The 17,839-nt window shown below is 41.5% G+C and overlaps 3 protein-coding genes across 7 annotated transcripts in view, besides 1 other annotated feature; 2 read left to right on the forward strand and 1 right to left on the reverse strand.

Moving 5' to 3' along the window:
- Positions 1-82: 82 nt before the first annotated feature.
- On the reverse strand, positions 83-1,181 carry Fcp3C (Follicle cell protein 3C). The gene is made up of 3 exons (NM_058134.5): positions 1,050-1,181; positions 375-985; positions 83-302 (listed from the first exon to the last, which is right to left on the reverse strand). Exons 1-3 carry the CDS (start codon positions 1,099-1,101, stop codon positions 117-119), a joined length of 849 nt encoding a protein of 282 aa, NP_477482.2. The 5' UTR covers positions 1,102-1,181; the 3' UTR covers positions 83-116.
- A 543-nt stretch (positions 1,182-1,724) lies between these two features.
- Positions 1,725-2,930, forward strand: CG3939 (uncharacterized protein). Of its 2 annotated transcripts, none has more exons than NM_130692.4 (2): positions 1,725-2,365; positions 2,641-2,930. In NM_130692.4, the coding sequence occupies exons 1-2, from the start codon at positions 2,221-2,223 to the stop codon at positions 2,901-2,903; spliced, it is 408 nt and encodes a 135-aa protein (NP_570048.1). In that variant the 5' UTR covers positions 1,725-2,220; the 3' UTR covers positions 2,904-2,930. The 2 variants fall into 2 exon arrangements, with proteins under 2 accessions (NP_570048.1, NP_001284837.1); NM_001297908.1 differs by having other exon boundaries at positions 1,909-2,365.
- A 216-nt stretch (positions 2,931-3,146) lies between these two features.
- Positions 3,147-17,839, forward strand: part of dnc (dunce) — a 167,328-nt gene continuing 152,635 nt past the window's right edge. For 2 of the 4 annotated variants that reach the window (NM_166959.2, NM_001272274.1), the window contains exons 1-2: positions 3,147-3,392; positions 16,241-17,283. The gene's annotated coding sequence lies outside the window, so the exon portion shown is untranslated. The remainder of the gene's footprint in view (positions 3,393-16,240; positions 17,284-17,839) is intronic. The other 2 variants (NM_166963.2, NM_166960.3) reach the window with 2 other exon arrangements.
- Positions 5,228-12,835: a mobile genetic element.

A 17,839-nucleotide genomic window follows, 5' to 3' on the forward strand; every position in this document is an offset into this window, starting at 1 on the left:
TATGTGCACACCTTAGCTTTTTTTTTGCTTTTTTTTTTAGATTTTTTAACACCATGCGCATTTACAATACAGTTGAAATTTTGTCATATCATATATTTATTTCATTTGCACAGTGCTTAACCCATCAATGGGCAACGGTAGGGAACGCCAGAGCGACAACAGTACTCCCTGCCCGCCTGCAGATTGGTATTAACCCATTGATTGTGACAGTTCTTGATGAACAAATAGGCCCGTTCCTTGTGACAATCGTGACCCAGTGCGGAGCATACTATATTTGCGGAATTCGGCAGATGTTGTACGATCTAAAATGGACGAAATGGTGAGTTATAGAGCGCTTCTCCTCATCTTTTCCTCCTCGTTTCCCCAGTACTCACCGTCTCTAGGCATTTGGTTTGACACTGCTTGCGACCGATGGCATTGCAGGGAAACATATGATCCAATTCCTGGTGGATAAGTGGCTTTGTCGGCAAGCCATTTGGGATTTGCGAGGAGAGGAAGACGCCGCATGTGCACGGCACTGGCTGATTATCCTGCACAGGCAGTCCCGCTGTCGGTGGCAAGGGAATGGTGCTAACCAGACTGCTGCTGCTCGATGGGTTTGTGCTCATCAGCGGACTCGCGGTGGTTGGCTCCATCGATCGTGTGGATCCTTCCGACGATCCGATGATGGGTGCCTCGCCAACGGTCGTTTCGGTGGTGCCATTGTTACCAATGGTTTCCGTGCTGGCTTCCAATTCGCTTGCGGGCGTTGTCATAATCACAAACTCAACGGCCGTGGGCCAATCCTCTTCGGCTGTTGTGCTGCTACTTGCAACACCAGTGCTGCTCATGGTGCTGGTTTCCAGTTTGACGGGCTTCGTCTTTATACGCTTGTCCTTGATGATGTTGCTATTGCCATAGAGCGGCTTCTTGTAGACTATCTTGGATGCCTCCAAATGGATGGCTAGCAGAAGTGTCAGCAGCAGCAGGGAATTTTTAAAGGCGCCTGATATATGAAATATATACGATATGAAATGTGTTCTTTAGCTAATATTACTTTCAAAGCTTACCCATCTTGGTATCTACGGAAACACTGAATACTTCTGCCTTTGCGCCATCCATTTTATATAAGCCATTTTCTTACTTGGCTTGCAGTTTTTCAAGATTTCGGTCTTCCATTTTAGTCGGCCCCCAACGAAGTTCAAGTTGTGAGAACCGGCAAAATTGTGTCAGGGTTAAGTCTGATTAAGCAGAATTTTCACACAAAGCGAGTGGAATTCATTCATTTGGAGGAAAGTGAGAAGAAAGAAAAAGAATTACTTCCGAAAATTATGCGTAATCAATAAACCCAAAAGTTGTGTCTTGAGCTGCACAAAGTTTACCTTACCGTTCTAAACTACTTTCCAAAATCTTTTTAAATATCCCGCCAAACTGCAATGAAACTGTTATGATTATAATAACATAATGGATAACATAAATAAACGGCCGATTAAACAGCAATTATTATCCAAATTATACAAGTTATAATATGGTAATATTAACAAACATTTCAACATAAGCAAAGCTTTGGTTTTTAATCTAATTATAGATTTAATTTAATTTTCATTTTTTGGTTTGTTTTTCGTTAAGTTAGTATTTTTTGCGCTGTTTATGGAACTTAACAGAAATACCAATCAATATTGGGCGGCCAACATTTGAAATATAAATACAGATTATCGATATGTATCTTGAACGAAGTTTTAAATGTTTGTTATTTGTTAAACTCAACAATCCTATAGATTTATGCCATAAAAATGTCAAAATTATCGTTGCTTCAAATGATTTAAGTACAAAATTCGAGTTTCGATAAACGGTTAACAGTGCCGTACTCACCACGGTGCGCCCAACAGCACGCACACACAGCCGGCTGTGGTGGGTTCGCTGGACAGGCAGTGTGGTGAATATACTAGTTGCTGGAGCTTGCCGCAAAAAAAAAAAAAAAGAAAACAAAACAGATCGAAAAACACAGCAAACAACAAAATTATACGCCATTAATTACCCGATAAACTTACCGATGGCCGATAAGCAACGGCTAAGTGATCCGTAACACCCAGCGATAAGATCCAGATAAGATTGGAATTAAATTTTGGGTTTGCCATCCGCATCGAAATCGCCGCAATCGGAATTTACTTGTACACCAGCCAACTCGCCGTTCAAGACGTCCAAGTTTTTTTTAATCCAGAAATCCCATACACTGCCAAAATGCCCGAATATGTGCCGGCACGGGGCTTCAAGGAGATGGAAAATCTGATCAAGCTGTACGAGAACCAGCGCAGCCCCATCTACATCTACTTCTACGGCGAGAAAGACAAGGACGGACGCAGCTGGTGTCCGGACTGCGTGGCGGGTAGGTGACGAATTCTCCTCGCCCAGCGGGGCGTTACTAGTCCAGTTGGGCACTCTACATTCTGCTTATCACGCTTCTCATTTGTGGGTTTCAGTTAGTTACTTTCTACCCAGCTAACTTGAGTTACTTTTGATTTGATTTTCGCTCTCCATTGAGAGTTCCATCTACATTGTACATTGTCCTCATCATTTCGATTCATTTCATCGCAGAGTTATAACATAACATAAAGAAGTGACATACATTAAGTTAATCCCATTATCGCTGATATTTTCCAGCCGAGGAAACTATCATGAGTGCCTTTCGCAACCACGCGCCGGCGGATTGCATGATCCTGGTGGTGGACGTGGGTAGCCGGGAATCCTGGATAGGCAAGGACAACATGTTCCGAAAGCCGCCATACTCGGTGGAAGGCATACCGACCCTTATACGCTGGAAGGGCGTGGAGCGCCTGGATGGGGATCAGCTGCTCAAGTCGAGTCTTCTGGAGCTCTTTTTCGAGGAGACCGATCCGAAGAAGTCCAATTTTGTCGCCCAATAAAACGCGATTTGGCTTTGGCTTAAACTCACTCCCACTCTCAGTCTCTCTCTCTATCACTCTCTCTCTCTCTCTCTCGCTGCGGCTCTCTTTCTCTTTGCTGCTTTGCGCTCAACTCGGTGGAAAGAACGAGTGAAATTGTCGTTGGGAGGGGTGGTGCTAAAAAAGGGGGGAATGGAGAAATGGGGGAGAACAGAATGAGTGGAGCATTTCTGGCTGGCAGCGCGTCGCTCGGCATTTACTCGTTTATTTGCACGCATGTCGTCGACCAGGACGAATCGTTTGGCAGAGCGCGGCTGAAAAAGGAATCGAAAACGGGGCTATAACGGTAATAGCGGCACACGCGTCCAACGGTAAACACGCGTGCCAACGCGCCATCTCGCTCGCACGCGCTAATGCCGCGATTTAAGTTTTGTTTTATTTTTTGCAAGTGTTCGAATCAAAAAGCCTAACAAAACACAAAACCCGAAACAGTTCTCAAGAAATACATAGGTAAATGCAAAGTAAGATATGTATATATGTAGCTAAACATAGCGGAAAAGCGCAGAGTATCATTGAATTTGAAGCACACGACCGCACAGTTTTGCAAGCTGATTAACTGTAAACATGCTGAACATAAACAATGGATAAAAAAACATGATAGATCCTGCCTAAAAGTGAATGGTTATAAATTAAGAATGGGCTTGCAACGGTAAATCCTGTTGCGTTTTGCTTTAACTGTTTGAAAATAAAAAAAAATATATATTTAATAATAGAATAATAAAAGGTTTCGTAAGTAAAGTAACATCAAAACTAAACTAAAGGTAAATGTATAAATTGATCAAATGTTTTAAAAAGTAATACGTTCAATATTTAGCCAATGCAAAACCAGGCAAACGCAATTTACCGTAACTTCTTAGCCAAAAACCCTGTTGCTTCGGCCGCGTTGCATATTAATTGTGTGGCAAGACTGTTGCTTCTTCTCGTTCGATTTGTTTGGTAACTTTTACGTTAAATCATTGACAAAATCAATGAATAAATAAATCAGTAGCCAGATGACAGCAACATGCACCGTGATCCACTTGGCGGCATGGTGCTAAATTATTAAAAACGCGAAGATGACAACAAAATTGCAACAAACAAACGAGTCGCGTCGAATGGATAAATGAGAAAGTAAAAAACAAATAAATTAAATTAAATTGGCAGCGATCGAACAGGGAGACAGCGTGGAAAATGCTGAAGGTTGCAAAAATATATGATTTTATCGCCTCACAGGCGCTACAAATTTCGTTCCAAATAATATTTATTGGCACTATCAAAAAATATCACATATTATATGTAAATTTGTTCACTTTTTAATGGGATACATGCGCTTATGGTTTTAATGGCTCAGCCCAAAAATATGCGTTCATTTTTTACATAAAGTGAGTTACTGGCTTAGTTGGTTTAGATATATTAGATATATTCGTATGTATATTCCAAATTCCTTTGCCGAAATTTCATCTATAGAAAGTTGATGAAAAATATGTACATTTTCGCCATGACTTGACCTTGGCATATTTAATGTGGCGAAAAATTGAATTTAATGAGCAGTCAGAAAACATTGGAAATTTATAATAAACGAAATCAAATTCTGATTTCGATGTCTTATTTCTGGTGCGGATTTCGTTGTTCTGTCAATTAAAGCCAGAAAATTCTTAATGAGGCACGTAACAAGCTAGACAGCTGAGATCGTTTGCACCCCCTCTATAAAGATCGTACCCCTGACTATCCAAATTCAGCGAAATGTCATTAAAGTAGCTCATAAAAATCCGAAATCCAAATTGCAAATAAATTAAGCATACGCAGAATACGAAACCGAATGCATATATATGTACATATTATTATTATATTATATACATAACGTCTATGCGGATTGGCGAATTGGTAGGATCCACAAATTCTTTTCTGGCCATTGAGTTTTTTCTTGGGTTCTAAATCTTTTAACGCAACGCAAAATTGTATTTATTTTGGTTTTGCCATTCGCATGCACCTGCAAGTGTTTCGATTTATAGTGTCATTGAAAATCATATTTTTATTTATAATCTCTATATGCGAGACGAGATGCTTATGATCTGCATTTCTCACGCCGCTTTGTATACTTCATTTATTATTGCTCTTTATATTTAATTGACGCATTTAGTCCATAGGAACAGCAAAAACAAACGTTTGTGTTGCATATAGGAACGATATGTGGAAATTATACATACCTATAATGATGATGATATAGCTGATACATGTGCCACATGTGCACATATTTTATATTTGCTGCGCAGACATCTGCATATATGTACATACATTTCTACATATAAGTTAAGAACCCTCTTCTTGCGCTCTTCGTCAGGACTCACCAGCGCTCGGCTCTCGTGTTTTCGGGCCCCGTCAGCAGGCGACTCGGGGCCTGTCTAGTAACATGTTCGTGTAAGTTACGAACCCTCTTCTTGCGATCTTCGTCAGGACTCACCAGCGCTCGGCTCTCGTGTTTTCGGGCCCCGTCAGCAGGCGACTCGGGGCCTGTCTAGGAACATGTTTGTGTATGTGTGCATTCGGAACAAGTGCCGTTGGTCGCACTCAGGGTGAGGGGTCAACGGGGGAAGCGGATATAAAAGCAGCGGGGCGGGAGAAGAGGCCCAGTCTCGAACGGACACATAACGGAACCGCTAGCAGATCGCGAACGGAATCTTAAAATAAAGCTAATCGTAAACTCGAACCCTCTTAACTATCTTGACTATTATTTGGAGAACCACAGCATGTTGGTTGTCATATCAAGGTGAGGTATGCGGCAGCGAGTGCCGAGAACCCTGATGCAAGTGGAACTTGCGTTAACTGGCGCCCGAACAGGGACCGGCAATGTCCGGCCGATAAAAGTGATACGAAAAAATTGTGGAAATTTGTGCGTAAAAATAGTGGTGGTGTGCATAAGTCAGATTAAGATCTGAAATCCATAAATGAAAAAGAAGTGCTGCGTGAGCTGTGTATAAAATGATAAAATAGCAATTACCCGCTGCCGGGGGGAACTACGCCCATCCCGGGGCGCAACAAATATTGCATAATTCAATAAAAGGTGTAAAATTTCTAAAATAAAAATGTAAACCTATGTTGCGCCAAGACCTAATTTAAATTAATAAAACAACGACCCGCTACCGGAGGACGCCACGTCGCCCATGCCGAGCGCAAAAGTTGTACGATACCTATAACATAATTAAAACACGATCAACCCACTGCGGCGGTACGGCTTGTGGGAAAATTTTTTTTTTCTCTCCTTGCCAATTCGCGAGTGCAAAAGATTGTGTATAATAAACCAATAATTAACCATTGCAGCAGTTTACCTGCGGCAGTACGAGTAATATGAGCGCCCAGAGTGATAAGGTGGTGTGTGGCAGCTTGTTGGATACGTTAAGTGGTGTGGAATGCACCCAAAAAAAACCGCCCAACAAGTTGTGTGGCGGCCGTACCTTAGTAGGCAACCAGCCAAAAGGGATACTACGGAACCACCGTGCCCAGTGCCGAAATAAATTAGAGGTCATCAATAAAAAACTGTAACAGCACGCACGCAAGGAAAAAATATTGCAAAATGGAATAGCGCACAAAAATTGTATAAACACATGCACAACACCACAATTCAAAGGAAAACAAGTATAGTACAATTTCCCCAATTTCCCGAAACGAAATGAATAAAAATTCTCTACAATACACTAATTCACCTTTTTTTACTTATCCCAATAGAATATTCATGCTGTAGGGGTACAACCTAAACGACGAAAACTAATAAAGAGCATACAAGGGTGAGTGAAATATTTCATTAAACTTTATTGCCATATTTGCTAAATTTAGAGAAATAAAGAAAAAGCAAAGAAGAACAGATATTCTTTTTTATCGGGTTAAAACCGTTGTCTCACATTTCCGTAAAGTAATAACGAATTCTGTTGCCTTGCAAGCTTCCTGCATCTTTCCAACGCAAACTAAAAATCAAAATGGAAGAGACCCTGCGTGCTCTTAGCGAGTCCCTCAATGCCCTGACCAACGTGGTGACAGGCATTAAGGAAGATATTAAGAAAAATAATGATAGGTTGGCTATTTTAGAACAGGAGCGCGGGAACGCTGACCCTACGGTCGACCAACCGCAACCCCTGGTGCGCGCACGCACCGAGTATGAGCTGAGAGAGATATCGGTCCTCCCTGACTGCGTCAAAGAACTGCAGGCGTTCGAAGGACGGCAGGAGGCTTACCTGTCTTGGATAAACAGGGCACAGTCAATACTGACCGAATATGACTTGATTAAAACCAGACCCCTGTATAGGGCAATTGTCTTGCATATTAGACAGAAAATAAGGGGACACGCCGACATGGCCTTGGCGGCCTATGGCGTCCAAGACGACGATTGGGACGACATAAAACGAGTCTTGGCGCTGCATTACGCAGACAAACGAGACTTACGTACGCTTGAGCATGAGCTTGGCGCTATGTGCCAAGGTTCTAGACCACTAGATAGGTTCTATATGGACGTTAATGGCCATCTCTCGTTGATCTTAAATAACTTGAAGGCCAGAAACCACCCTCGTGAAGTAGTCAACGCTTTGATAGAAACCTATAGAGACAAGGCTTTGGATGTTTTTATCCGAGGAGTGGGGAGAGATTGTTCCAAACACTTACTTGTCCGCAGCCCGAAGAATCTACCAGAGGCTTACTCTTTTTGTATGGGATTGCAGAATGTAATGTCAAGAAATTTCACAGCTCAGAACTATCAACCGTCAGGTGCCCCAAGATTCGCAGGCCCATATCAACATCAGGCCAGGCCACCGTTCCGAACCCCTTTTTCTCCTGGTTCAGGCAGATTTTCGCAAAACTCCTACAGAACTCAGGGTCCTAGACAGGCCATAAAAATGGAATCCAATCGGTCGGGTCAATCTTACCAATCAGGATACAGTGGTCGCCAGGAAGAAGGCTCCGGTATTAAGAGAATGTCCGAAGGAAACAACCCATTCCAAAAGGCACAAAGATTGTACCACATGGAATTGGCACCACCCCCGCTAGCCCCGGCGGCTAGTGGAGATAACCAAGGACGTTCACACGAGGGTTACTATGATGACGAGTCTCAAGCTGTCGAGAGAAGCAACAATTATCCTCCGCAGAAAAACGTGGAAGGAGTTACAGATGCTCCACATAACCTTGAGACTGAGGGAGGGGCAAATTTTATGACCAACGCCTCTCCAGTGTACCGTACTTAGAGTATGCTACGGAGAGGGGAGAAAGGCTGAAGTTTTTGATCGACACGGGGGCGAACAAAAACTTTATTAGCCGAAGACTTGCAGCCGGGTGTACCACAGTCCGTAAACCCTTCTCCGTACTGTCCGCTGCGGGTAACATCATGATAACGCACCGCCTAGTTGGTAAATTCTTCAAACCACTAGGGAACGACTCGGATATTACCTTTTTCGTACTACCGAATTTACATTCCTTTGATGGTATCATTGGCGACGATACTCTCAAAGACTTAAAAGCCATAGTGGATAGGAAAAACAATTGTTTGATAATAACCCCAGGAATTAAAATCCCTCTTTTGGCGAGAGCTTCAATAAACGTTAACCCGCTACTCGCCGCCGAACACCCAGATGGTACACAAGAAATTTTGAATTCCCTTCTCGGGGAATTTCCCCGCATCTTCGAGCCCCCCTTATCTGGAATGTCCGTGGAGACGGCCGTCAAGGCTGAAATCCGGACAAACACACAAGACCCGATCTATGCTAAAAGTTATCCTTACCCAGTCAACATGCGCGGAGAAGTCGAACGTCAAATCGATGAACTGCTGCAGGACGGTATAATTCGACCCTCTAATAGCCCTTACAATTCCCCTATCTGGATAGTCCCGAAGAAACCTAAACCAAACGGAGAAAAACAATATCGCATGGTAGTCGATTTCAAGCGGTTAAATACCGTCACCATACCCGACACTTACCCCATCCCAGATATAAACGCTACGCTAGCCAGCCTTGGCAATGCCAAATACTTTACCACCCTAGATTTGACTTCTGGATTCCATCAAATCCACATGAAGGAAAGCGACATTCCAAAGACAGCTTTCTCTACTCTAAATGGAAAGTACGAGTTCCTCCGTCTACCATTCGGTTTGAAGAATGCACCTGCAATCTTCCAAAGAATGATCGATGATATTTTGCGCGAGCATATTGGCAAGGTCTGCTACGTTTATATTGACGATATCATCGTCTTCAGTGAAGATTATGACACACACTGGAAAAATCTCCGATTGGTATTAGCGAGTTTATCAAAAGCTAACCTCCAAGTGAACCTTGAGAAGTCGCATTTTTTAGACACGCAGGTAGAATTTTTAGGATATATCGTCACGGCCGATGGCATTAAGGCAGATCCGAAAAAGGTCAGAGCGATTAGCGAAATGCCTCCTCCGACCTCTGTTAAGGAGTTAAAAAGATTTCTAGGCATGACCTCGTACTACAGGAAGTTCATTCAGGACTATGCGAAGGTAGCAAAGCCCCTTACAAACTTGACGCGTGGATTGTACGCTAATATAAAGTCTTCACAATCAAGCAAAGTGCCAATTACATTAGACGAGACGGCCCTACAGTCTTTTAATGAATTAAAATCAATTCTCTGTTCTTCTGAAATACTGGCGTTCCCATGTTTCACTAAACCTTTCCATCTAACCACGGACGCTTCTAACTGGGCCATCGGAGCTGTCCTCTCACAGGACGACCAGGGTAGAGATAGGCCGATAGCGTACATTTCCCGTTCATTAAATAAGACGGAGGAAAACTACGCTACTATCGAAAAGGAAATGCTCGCGATAATTTGGTCATTGGACAATCTTCGGGCTTACTTATATGGCGCTGGTACTATTAAAGTATATACTGACCATCAACCTCTAACGTTTGCCCTAGGCAACAGAAATTTCAATGCGAAGCTAAAACGCTGGAAGGCTCGTATAGAGGAATACAACTGCGAACTCATCTACAAGCCTGGGAAATCTAATGTGGTGGCTGACGCGCTTTCACGCATTCCGCCTCAGCTTAACCAGTTGAGCACCGATTTAGATGCTAATCCCGAGGATGACATGCAGTCTTTGGCTACTGCCCATAGCGCTTTACATGACAGTTCACGATTGATTCCCCACGTTGAATCTCCAATCAACGTTTTCAAGAATCAACTCATTTTTGACACAACCAGGTCAAAATACTTATGCGAGCACCCGTTCCCAGGTTATACTCGCCATCTGATTCCTCTCAAAGACGGATCACTTGCCGATTTAACCAACTCGTTACAATCGTGTCTACGACCTGTAATAATTAACGGCGTCAAAATCCCGGAAGCACATTTGCAACGCTTTCAGTCCATCTGCTTAGCGAATTTTCTTTTATACAAAATTCGGATAACGCAGCGCCTAGTGGCGGACGTGTCTGGCGCAGAGGAAATTTGTGAAATAATTGAAAAAGAACACCGTAGAGCACATAGGGGCCCTACGGAGATTCGTCTCCAACTTTTAGAAAAATATTATTTCCCGCGAATGTCCAGTACGATCCGTCTGCAAACTTCCTCATGTCAGTGTTGCAAACTCTACAAGTACGAGAGACACCCTAACAAACCAAACCTACAACCTACGCCAATTCCTAACTACCCATGTGAAATACTTCACATCGACATTTTTGCGCTCGAAAAAAGGTTATACCTAAGTTGTATTGACAAATTTAGCAAGTTTGCCAAACTTTTCCATCTGCAGTCAAAAGCATCTGTGCATTTGCGAGAAACTTTGGTGGAGGCCCTACATTACTTCACCGCCCCTAAGGTCTTGGTTTCGGATAACGAGCGAGGGTTGTTATGCCCCACAGTGCTCAACTATCTTCGGTCTCTAGATATCGATCTGTATTATGCTCCAACCCAGAAGAGCGAAGTAAATGGTCAAGTCGAGAGATTCCACTCTACGTTCCTAGAAATTTATCGTTGCCTTAAAGATGAGCTCCCTACCTTCAAACCCGTTGAGCTGGTACACATAGCAGTGGACCGCTACAACACTTCCGTTCACTCGGTAACGAATCGAAAACCAGCAGACGTTTTTTTCGACCGCTCGTCAAGGGTAAACTATCAGGGTCTGACAGATTTCCGGCGGCAGACTTTAGAGGACATCAAGGGCTTAATTGAGTATAAGCAAATTAGAGGTAATATGGCTCGGAATAAAAATAGGGACGAGCCAAAGTCTTATGGGCCGGGAGATGAAGTTTTTGTTGCAAATAAGCAAATAAAAACAAAGGAAAAAGCGAGGTTCAGATGCGAAAAGGTACAGGAAGACAACAAGGTAACAGTTAAAACCAGATCAGGAAAAATTTTCCACAAATCTGATCTAAGAAATTGAGACGTGGCTTTCACATTTAAAAAAGAAACGCGAAAAAGAATAACGAAAGTAATAAAAGTACGTTGTGGCAGCTAATGAAATATTCCACCCATGCATACCCTATATAAAAAAAACATTAATAAAAAAAAAAAAAAAAAAAAAAAAAAAAAAAAAAAATGAGTTAAGAAATACAAAAAGAAATACAAAAAAAACTATAAAAAAAATAATATAAAAAAATACAGATTATAAGAAATAAGAAATAAGAAATATAAAAAAATAAAAATATAAGTACACAAAATGTACCGTACCCCCACACACTACGTAGTCTTAGAACAACTTAGACGACCAGATATTTACGAATTGTCTTTTTGTAAGCGCGATTTCTGCATGCGGCGCAAATCCCGCTCACTGGACTGGCTGGGGTCGGCTTGGAAATGGGTAGCTGGATCTCCAGATGCTGCTGATTGGAACGCCGTCTTGGCCGCGCAAGCGACGGCTTCGAGGAACTGCAAAAACTGGAGGAGGCTAGCTGTATCCCTCGGCTACTGAAGTAACCAACGAGTGGTTAAGCAAGTCGACGATGGAATGCTCCTCCTGACCAACTTCAACGGAACTCTAAGAACGGCTGCAGAGAACTACGACCTGATCGGCTCCTTTATCATCCAATTCGACAATGAGACGATAATGGTCAACGGTCAAAACTATTCCAGTTACTCGGTCAGTCATCTAATGGCGATGCCGGCCGTGTTGAGCCACATAACGGCCAGCAACTTTCAACTTTCTCTGGAATACGTCCACGACGTGAGCATGAAGAATTTGGAAAAGATGTCCAACATGGCGAGTGAGCTACTAGCCTCTCTTCTCACCGAGGCGGCACTCGCAATCTGCATATTCCTAGGCTTTTATTTCCTATGGAAGAAGCTGATGTCCACCAAAGGCATGCCCGATGTCCGCGAGATTGCCGCAAACTTAGAAGCATTGGGCCAAACCGAGCTGAACAAGGCTCACTAATCTGCGGGACGCAGATCTTGAGGGGGGAGGAGTTAAGAACCCTCTTCTTGCGCTCTTCGTCAGGACTCACCAGCGCTCGGCTCTCGTGTTTTCGGGCCCCGTCAGCAGGCGACTCGGGGCCTGTCTAGTAACATGTTCGTGTAAGTTACGAACCCTCTTCTTGCGATCTTCGTCAGGACTCACCAGCGCTCGGCTCTCGTGTTTTCGGGCCCCGTCAGCAGGCGACTCGGGGCCTGTCTAGGAACATGTTTGTGTATGTGTGCATTCGGAACAAGTGCCGTTGGTCGCACTCAGGGTGAGGGGTCAACGGGGGAAGCGGATATAAAAGCAGCGGGGCGGGAGAAGAGGCCCAGTCTCGAACGGACACATAACGGAACCGCTAGCAGATCGCGAACGGAATCTTAAAATAAAGCTAATCGTAAACTCGAACCCTCTTAACTATCTTGACTATTATTTGGAGAACCACAGCATGTTGGTTGTCATATCAAGGTGAGGTATGCGGCAGCGAGTGCCGAGAACCCTGATGCAAGTGGAACTTGCGTTAACTTATATATATATATTTATATATATTAATCGGTCTATATATATTGAATTTTCATCAGCGGATCGAAATCAAAAATAACAGGAAAAAGATATGAAATATACGCAGAAATCCAATCAAATGTCACACTCGGTTGAATCTGAAGAGCATAGAGTGAATTTTTTTGAAAGGTGAGGGAAAAGGGGAAGCGATTGCGAAACAAAAACTATATATATATTATATATATCGAACAACTATAGAGGTAGGATTCAGATAATTCAATTCAATAGTATGAACAAATTTAAAGAAAGACAAAACAAAGACATTACATAATTATTGCATGTATTTTTTTGGAAAACTGACACTTCCAGTGTTTGAAATCAGTGTTTGAATTCCGATTGTGTGGACTAGAAAAAGAATGCGCTCTACCCCGCCGCATTTAACCCTATAGTGCCCCTGCTGCCATCACTTTTTCGGCAGCACTTGCCCCAATTTGGTAATGAGCCATGTGGTGGTCAGCCCTAGGCATTTACTGACCGATTTCCCCAAATGATTGCGATAAATTAACGTGTACTACCTAAATATGGAAAGAAGGGGGGGGAGGGGGGTTGGTATTCTTATCAGAATGTGCAGAAGTTCCAACTGATAGAGCGTTCGGGGCAAACAAAACCTAAAACGAGACCGAACGAGGCGAAAGTCAAACAAACAACAGAAATAACAATTTTTTTTTTTTGCCGGCAACGTTGCTAATGACGACACTGGAAAAAAGGGCGTTGAGAAGGGGGCGGGACCGTTGTGGGCGAGGGGTGTCAACTGCTGCGCGCTATTTGAAAATCGTTAACAACGTCAATGGCAACAAAAGTGCAGCACATTTGCTGAAAACTGCACTCGGGGGAAAAATAAGATAGTACTTTAACGGTTTTTCATGCGTTCATTAAGTTCATTCATTCTATAAAAAAATCTTAATGTTTTATTATTTGATTTTTATTTCGATTTGCCAAAGTTATGCGGAAACTAAACAAACAAGTGCAAAAATAATTAGTTTAATTTATTTGTTTATCACTTTATAGCATTTTCAGTTAATTCCACTTAATAGCAGGCTGATAGCAGGCGCTTAGAATGATATGTTTTGAAAATTGATAAGATATAAAGTATAATTTATTTATTTCATATCAATATCAATAAAAAGGGCACTCGGTAATTCAAATTATATATATATTTTTTTACTGCATATTTAGAACGATAAATGCATTTCTTTGATTGCGATTAGTAGTTTCTTCGTACTTCTGTTATACATATTAACAATATTTTGACATTTTTAATGGTTCCGTTTTTTTTTTTTTTTTGTATGTATGTATATGTATGTGCAAAAGGGATATCGAATATCTTTTATTAATAATTCTAAGTTATTTCGGGTATTATTTGTTTTGGAAAGCTTCTGTTTGCCGGTGGTCTTCATTTCAATTTCTTTTGGCTTTCATCGCCGCCCCCTCTTAACCCTATACCGCCCCCCGTTATTTGTTGACGTTGGCTTAACACTTTCCGACCTTTTTTTTTTCGATGCGGTTCGATGGCAACGGCGCTCGAAACTCTGAATCAGTCGGGCTGCGTTGTTAGAGCGGTTCTGTTCTGCTCGGAACTCGGGATCTGTGAATTGGAACTCGGGGTTTCCGATTCGATTCGATTCGATGCCAATTGGACTCTCTCTTACTGGAGGCGCACAAACAGTTCCATTTGGTGTTTGTTTAATTGCAATTATAGTACGTAGTGCCAGCAGCAATGGCCATAGCCATAATAATAATAATAATAAAAATAACAATAACAATAACGACGGCACAACGGCACAACAGCAGCGCCAGCAATAAACAAATTGATTTGTCACAACGAAGATCGGCAGCCGAGCAATAAAATCAAATAAGAAAGAAGCTCGTGATCGTGATTGTGATTGTGATTGTGATTGTGATCATTACGGCAAACGGCAAACAACAACAATCAAGATTGAGCATCGTCGTGCAATATTGTGCCCTGTTTCTGCAATTTCAGATTTAAGTGCGGCATGTGACTGACTAGCTGATCAATTGATATCGAAAGAAGCTATGTATTTTCAATGTGCAGAAAGATTCTGCGAATTTACTTGTATAGATTCACTGAAATAACCCTGGAGATCGTTCTCGATCTGGATGATATCTTATCTTGCGCGAAGCTGTGATAAAGTTATCTAAACAAGTTTTATAATGTACCACAATGATCATTAGATGGGTACACTAGCATGTCTGTATTTTCTGGAACTGATAAGAATGAAAATTGCTTCTCTCCACAGATCGTTAATGATATGGCCTGGCAAAGATCACACACTATCTATGAGTATTGAATCATTCACACTTTTGATCTTCACATGTTGGCTAGCTAATCCACTTAATTTCCCCTCCTTAGTAAATCAATCAGTTATGAAGTGTGTTTGCTTGAGTGATTAGAGCTTCTCGATTGGATCGGTGATCAGAGAACTCGGATTGGGTCAATATTTAAGTTGACGCTTGTTGACTTTTCGAATTGATTGGGAAATTTGTTTAGAGATCTCGAGAGCAGCCCCTTTGATGATGATGTTTTCGTGATCGTGATCTTTTACATCCTGTGATGTGATGGCCAAAGATGGAATCGCACTGAGCGTTTATTTTTCGAATTCATTATCATATGATGTTTTGATGTTTAAATATTGCTCGATTTATATGGATAGTTTATGTTGCTTCAGCGATATTTCAAGGAAATGTGCACTTTTTTTTGCCTTTTGAGATATGAACAAATCACGTAGGCTTAAAGGGTTAAACTTCTATTTGTTGACGTGATCTTTTTGATTTGCTTTAGTTATAATTAAGATTTGTCCGCTTCGTGATTTGCCATTTCCTCTGCTTAGTTTTCTCTCACGTTTCACGACGTTTTCGCTTTCCATTTTCATTTCCATTTTCAATTTTATTATGACTTTTTTGCGTGTGCGATTAAAACCGCCCGTCTCTCTCCGCCGTTCAGCATGCCGTTCTATTTTCTATTTTTCTCATTTTTTTTTAATTTTTTTTTATTTTTTCTATTTCGAATTCAGAGGCTGTTTGCTTTATTCAATTTCAGTTGGATTTCAGTTGATTTTGGCGCGTTGTGCTTGAGCGATCATCTCGCCGCGAAACGCGATCCCCGATTTTGGCATGGAAAAACGAAAGGCAATCAAAGCAATGCGAAACTGATTACAATAAGTAGTTGTTAAAATAGGAGCACAGAAAGTAATACTAGTAAACTGGGTTCCCAGCAACCGATAAGCCCACTTATCTGTGCGGTCGTGTGTGTTTTTCTGCACATATAATATATACGCCATATACTATATACCATATATTACATACATACATACATACATGCGTAATACGTAATCATTAAAATTGTTTACAGTCTGCGGTTGATAAAGACTTTGATTGAAAATTAAAGCGTGCGCTAAAAAATAATTCGGATTCGATAATAAAAGAAAAAAAAAAAAAAAATTCTTTGACTTCATTGCAAGGAAGATCCGAAGTTTTGTTAATTTTAATTTTTTTTTCGGTTACTGTGCTAATCAGAAATTACAAATTAGAAATTCGAAAATCGAAATTTTTCGGCGTTAGGCCAGCGGAAGCTGATAAACAACAGAGAAGCGGCGGCATCTGGAAAATAATAAAACTCGAAGGTTTGAGGTGAGTTCCCTATTTGAGTGTGAAAATCGAGTGAAAGAGCGGCGGCTGCGCACCACTTATCGCGGGCTTTTCGCACAAGGGGGTTTTTCTCGTCGACAAAAAAAAAAAAAAAAACAAAAAACTGTCAAATGAGCAAAGAGGCGGAAAAGAGACGAAACAACAACAAATGCAGCGGAACAAGAAAAAATAAGAAAGCAAATAGAAAACGACAACAAAAAAGCTGGCCAAACAACAACAAATGTAACGCGGAAAAGGCAGTTTTCTTTGGCCGCAGCAGCAGCAGCATGCGGGAAAATCATCCGCAAGCCGCAGAATAAATATGATTTAATAAATAACTAAACGCAGTTAGCAATAACCATGAGCAATATCTATTAAATCCATTTAAATAAATCGCTATATTTTTGTTAAAACAACACTTTTTTTTCGAGTGCCCAAAGTGTGTGTGCATAAATATTTTTAAGAAAAGCCACAAGCTGTGCAGCAAAAAAATTTTTAACATTAGGTGTGCCAAAAAATTTAAATGAAAAACCCAACAAGCTCGGCAAACAAATGTATAAAGTGTTTGAAAACCAAAGATGAAACACTTCGGCGGGCAACTAAATGAATAATAGTGTCGTGGTAAATTAATACATATACGTGGATTAAATCAAGGAAAATCGAAATTTTCCTGCCCAAATGAATATGCAAACCAAAATAAACAACAAAATAACATAGGCGGCATTCTGCAGAGAGCAAGAAGCAGAGCAGAATCCGAGGAGACAAAAGGTAAGTGACCTTCTCCTGCTCCACCCACAACACCACACCGCCCACTGCCACCCACTTGCCCACCCTGCAGTGGCAATAAATAAAATAAAAATAAAAAAAAAAACAAACTTCCGAATCCCAAGCAATTAAAAATTCTCAGCTCGTTGCCGTTTGGAGAGTGAGTTTGAAAAAGAAAAAATGTTGCACGAATTTTCATTGCCTTCTCCGTGGAGTCGGAAAAGTGGGCGGTGGACATTGAATTTTCCGGGGGCAAAATAAAGGCCAGAGGCTGGCCGCTGTCGGCAAACATTTTGCTGCCTAAGGTTTATTGAATTTTATTGTTCTGTCGCTGGAGAAAAGCGCCTGCGTTGCGAAAACTGCGAGAGAAAAAGCGTAGCTGAGTAGACCTGGTACTTTGAGAGATTTCACGGGGAGGATGTTCTCTGGAGAGAATTGCAAGAGAGAGAGAGAGAGAGAAAGAGAGAGAGATTTAACTGACAAATGAGCTGCATTCTCTTAGAGTATTTTACTCCGATGAAGCAAAGGAATTTAACTTATTTATTAACAACATTTTTCA

Source organism: Drosophila melanogaster, chromosome X (assembly GCF_000001215.4).
Source record: "Drosophila melanogaster chromosome X".
Classification (NCBI taxonomy): domain Eukaryota; kingdom Metazoa; phylum Arthropoda; class Insecta; order Diptera; family Drosophilidae; genus Drosophila; species Drosophila melanogaster.

What these genes read in the sequence shown, in the direction of transcription:
- Fcp3C (NM_058134.5), bottom strand. Translation starts at nt 1,101, where the DNA reads ATGGATGGCGCAAAGGCAGAAGTATTCAGTGTTTCCGTAGATACCAAG. An exon ending in TTCCGTAGATACCAAGATGG is followed by an intron (nt 986 to 1,049) that starts GTAAGCTTTGAA and finishes TTCATATATCAG; the next exon opens with GCGCCTTTAAAAATTCCCTG. An exon ending in AAACCAAATGCCTAGAGACG is followed by an intron (nt 303 to 374) that starts GTGAGTACTGGG and finishes CGTCCATTTTAG; the next exon opens with ATCGTACAACATCTGCCGAA.
- CG3939 (NM_130692.4), top strand. Translation starts at nt 2,221, where the DNA reads ATGCCCGAATATGTGCCGGCACGGGGCTTCAAGGAGATGGAAAATCTG. An exon ending in GTGTCCGGACTGCGTGGCGG is followed by an intron (nt 2,366 to 2,640) that starts GTAGGTGACGAA and finishes GATATTTTCCAG; the next exon opens with CCGAGGAAACTATCATGAGT.